Consider the following 4,572-nt stretch of genomic DNA (forward strand, 5'->3'; position numbering starts at 1 on the left):
TATATATATATATATATATATACATATACACATTTACATATATACATATCATTATATATAAACACAATTATTTTAATTTTCATTTACTACAATTATTTTTTAATATGACTCACATATGCTTGACTCTGAGTGAATCTTGATTTACCCAATCTGGTCCAATAATGAACTGCTCAGAATAATGTATTTATCATTCATGCATGTGTGTGTTAGTCTGTGGCAGCTGGCGGTGGATTATTTCGATCACTGTCCTGAGTTCGGTCGTGTGTATCTGGAGCTGCAGGTCGAGAGAGTCCCACTCGACACCGAACGCAAAGCCATTAAAGTCTTGCGGATCTGTGAGGACAGACAGATGAGTGAACAGGGTGAGTGACCTCAACTGTCTCAGACTTAAACATTAAAACAGTAAACTGTGATTGTTTGCTTACAAGTCTGTAAATGAGCAGCTCGTTTTGATTGAGTGCTGATAATCAAAGACTGTGAGACAAAGCCATCATGACAGATGTAGTAAGAGTGGATCTGTGTGTGTTTCAGTGCGCAGTATCTGTAAGATCATGACTAAAAGAGCTCTGAGGAACAACAGACTGGGATCTGCTCTGTCCTGCAGCATCAGAGCCAAAGACGCTGCGTTCGCTACACATCTCTGAGAGGTTACACACTATCTATCTGGCTGTCTATGCCAGTATCTAGAAGTTATTATATTGGCCTTTTTCCTAACCCATGCTTTTTTTCCCCCACAGGTTTCTTCAGGATTACAGTAACAAAGGCTCTTTCACAGATCTGGATTTGTTGGATAATCTGGGTCCCGCCATGCTGCTCAGTGACAGACTGACGTTTTTAGGTACAATATGAGAGGCCGATGCCATTTATGAGATTTATCTGAAGCACAAGATCCTCTATAATTCAGCGTGTGTCTTATTTCAGTCTGCCGTTCATTCTCAGATCCGTTGAACACTGCTTTCGTTCAGCTTTCCTGCACAACTGTGATCGATTCCTCAGCCACGTTCATTAAAAAAAAAAAAAAACGTGTTTCTCTTTCATGCAATAACTTGCTCATCAAACATTAAAATTAGATAACTAAAACTAGCCAGTCATTGTTTTTGGTAAATGCACATTCAGTTTTGACTTCACTGCAAAAAAAAAAGGCTTATCTTACTTAGTATTTTTGTCTTGTTTCTTGTCAAAATATCTGAAAATTCTTAAATCAAGATGCATTTACTAGAAAAAAAAGACGCAAGATACTTAGCCTTGTATCCTGGGGGGGAAAAATCTAAATTAAGTGCATTTTGCTTAAAACAAGTAAAATGATTTGCCAGTGGGGTAAGTAAAATACTCTTAAAATAAGATTTTTTTTTAAAAATCCATCCAGTCAATTCCCAAATGATAAAAACTGTTTTTCTTTTCTAATATATGGTTTCATTTTAAAAGATGTCATGTTACATATGTAAAAATTATTTCTAATGCAAGTTCAGCCATGCCTTTTAACCATGAGATGCATGACTGTGTGTTTACAGGAAAGTACCGTGAGTTTCACAGGCTTTACGGTGAGAAGCGGTTCTCAGAGGCGGCCAGACTCCTGCTGTCCCTCATGACGGCAAAGATCGCTCCGCGCAGTCTGTGGATGACGCTGCTGACCGACGCGCTGCCGCTGCTGGAACAGAAAGTGGTCAAGACAGACAACTCATGCTTTACAGTCACTTTTTACCTCAGTGAAGAAATTCATACCATCAATAAATATTTATCTACCGAACGTCAACATTTTAAGCCGATTGATTTAGATCAAAAGGCTTTAAAGATCATTACCGTAATAAAATAACATTGGCTAGTTTGTACTATATCAGCTTAATCTATAAAACTTGACCATTAGTGGTGTTTTGTTTAAATGGCTCTGTTTGTTTGCATGTAAAGGTGATCTTCTCAGTGGATCAGACGTATGAGCTCATGTCCTGTCTGGAGGAGCTGAACTCCGGGACCAAAGACTCAAACCTGACAGACCAGGTACAAATCATCTAGAACATCCAAGAGAAGCTTATTATAATGTTTAGTTGTGAATTAGGTTGTTTTAAGTTGTTTTTCTTCTGTGTTTCAGGATGAAGATATCGAGTCCACGAAGACGGAGCTCTTGCGACTGGCTCTGGCCCGTAACCTCACCATGGCCATCGTGAAAGAGGGAACTATAGAAACATAAATACATCTGAGCATCAAATCAGTCACTTACAGCTGTTTTTCTTATTTGTGTCCTGTACATAATTCAAAAACTTGAAAAAAGTGACTTCTTTTATAACATTTTCCAGTATTTGGAAGAAAAAAAAAAAAAAAAAAAAAAAAAAAAAAAAACTTATTTTTCTTTCATATTTATTTCTTTTGTCTTTATATAAAAGGTCTTATTAGGGAAAACTTGATTGTTCATGCTCTTTTGAATTAGAATTTGAGGTGCAGCAACTTAAATAGTTAACAACTTTAATAGTAAACTTAAATGTTAACTGTAAGAATCATGCAGGGATGTAAAAGTATCATAAACCAAACACTAATTGTTTTTGGTCCAAGATATGGAATGCCAAGACTGCCATAATTAGAAATAAATGAATAAATATACAAAGAAAAGTAAAAAAAAGTAATTTATAATTTTATTTCCTTGTGTATTTTTTTTCCACATTTATTTTTCACTTGTATTTATTTTCACATTTATTTATTTATTTCCACATTTATTTATTTATAAATTTCTTTGTCCGTAGGGTAATGAGGAGGAATTTTACCTCAGGAATAGAGTGGGGGAACTATGACGTCACTTTGTAGGCCGATCGGCTGTTAGCATCGCACTGGTTCCCTCGACAAAAAGCCAATGGGATTTTTCCATAGGCTTTTGGATTATCGCAAAAAATAAACTCTGTGTTCAACCATAGTTCATGAAACTTACACGTTTTGTCCATCAAAATAATCTTCACAAAATAATATAACTTTTATGAATTGAAGCCTAAATAAAAGCGCCAGAACTTAAAAGCTAAACTTAGGAAGTCGGCAGCAACTTCCGGTTCACGCGGACTTTAACATGTTCAGTGAAAAGGATTTACTCTGTATATGAATTTTAATCCACGCTGCATGAATCTTTTCATATAAACAGGAATAAATACAAAACTAGAGCCAAACTAAAACTGAAATGAGACTTTAGAAATAAATATTATAGGGAATAAATGAAACAATCATAACTAAAGGACATGTGAAAGCACGTATTTCTGTACATTTTGAAATAAGGTGCATTAAAAGGAATAAAGTACCACATTTAAACTATCATTTTGTTAGGGTGGTTACACAATGTTGTTTTATCCTTGCTTCTAGAAAATCCTCAGTCGTTCTGCTTTCTAAGAGCTTCATGTGGCCGTAAACATTTAATTTTAATGTGGCTTCAAGCACTATGCATCATTAAAGTTTCACTTAAAGTCGGCATGAAATCAAAATTTACTTTATTTACTTTACTTTACTAGCGCACATTGCTAGTCTTGATGTGAACAATCAATCCATGCAAGTTAATCCGCTGAAAAAAAGTGTTTGTCTTGGTAATCTTTGCTACTATAAACTATACAACAGTTGGAAAATACTGTAAATTGATAAACTGTTCGACGTGGTGACGTTTAATGTCTCCGACAGCGGCTGTAGTCCCATTTAGCAACTTGTTAGCAACTGTCTTTTTTAAGAAACGTAACCGTTTAAAAAAATCACAAGTGGGGTGTAACTGGTGTGTTTTATGTCGTAGAATAAAACGTGAACGTATCTTGAGCTTGTGTGAACCAGGTACCTTATTTTAGGGATTTAATCAAACTCCCATTCAAAAAACCCATTGACTCTGGGACGATGGAACATTTAAATGTAAATGTAACTCGCTTCCGGGTTTTTGCCTATAAAGTGACATCATAGTTCCACCTCTATAGCAATCGAGCCAGAGTAGGCGAGGCATAACATTTCATTTTAACGTGGCTTAAAGCACTGTGCATCATTAAAGTTTCACTTTCACCGTGACTAAGCCGGTAAATGTGGTGTTTACATGGAATAATCGTAATATGAGTTATGCCATAACTCATATTACGATTATTCCATGTAATATATATCAAAGATAAAAAAAAAAATAAATATTTTACATTTTACAAGAAAACACTACTTTAGTTTTTCTACTCCAAAATTTCATTTATTTTAATGTTTCTTGCCTTTTCTTTGTAATTGTATGTGAAATTTACTAGCAATTTCTGAGATAAAATCGTTTCTACACCAATTTTTTGTGCATGCCTGTCATGTTGTTATCTAGCCATTTAAGTGTGCACCATTTGAAGCTGCACCATTCCAACACTAGATATCACTCTCCACTGTGACTTCACCCTCTTAATACAGTATACATAGTAAAATCCAGAAGCAATGTAGATTAAAATTGTTGCATTGTCATATATTTACTTGAATGAATGAATGAATGAATGAATGAATGAATAAGCAAGACCACAAGCTCCATGTACACGCTCAATGACTATGCTTGGCATTTAACACTCTTGTTTGTTGCTTATTTAATTCTTTGTTTTGTGCATAGGTGTT

General features: G+C 35.1%; 1 protein-coding gene across 1 annotated transcript in view; it reads left to right on the forward strand.

The window, feature by feature from the left end:
* LOC107751924 (nuclear pore complex protein Nup85-like) overlaps positions 1-2,297 on the forward strand; it is a 10,372-nt gene extending 8,075 nt beyond the window's left edge. Inside the window, exons 13-18 of the mRNA XM_016567740.1 lie at positions 211-362; positions 532-636; positions 725-838; positions 1,512-1,663; positions 1,906-1,995; positions 2,087-2,297. Of these exons, the coding sequence (XP_016423226.1) occupies positions 211-362; positions 532-636; positions 725-838; positions 1,512-1,663; positions 1,906-1,995; positions 2,087-2,185 (712 nt within the window). The 3' untranslated portion in view covers positions 2,186-2,297. The remainder of the gene's footprint in view (positions 1-210; positions 363-531; positions 637-724; positions 839-1,511; positions 1,664-1,905; positions 1,996-2,086) is intronic.
* The last annotated feature ends 2,275 nt before the right edge of the window (positions 2,298-4,572 follow it).

Source organism: Sinocyclocheilus rhinocerous, unplaced genomic scaffold (genome assembly GCF_001515625.1).
Source record: "Sinocyclocheilus rhinocerous isolate Xijiao unplaced genomic scaffold, SAMN03320098_v1.1 scaffold3235, whole genome shotgun sequence".
NCBI classification, from domain to species: domain Eukaryota; kingdom Metazoa; phylum Chordata; class Actinopteri; order Cypriniformes; family Cyprinidae; genus Sinocyclocheilus; species Sinocyclocheilus rhinocerous.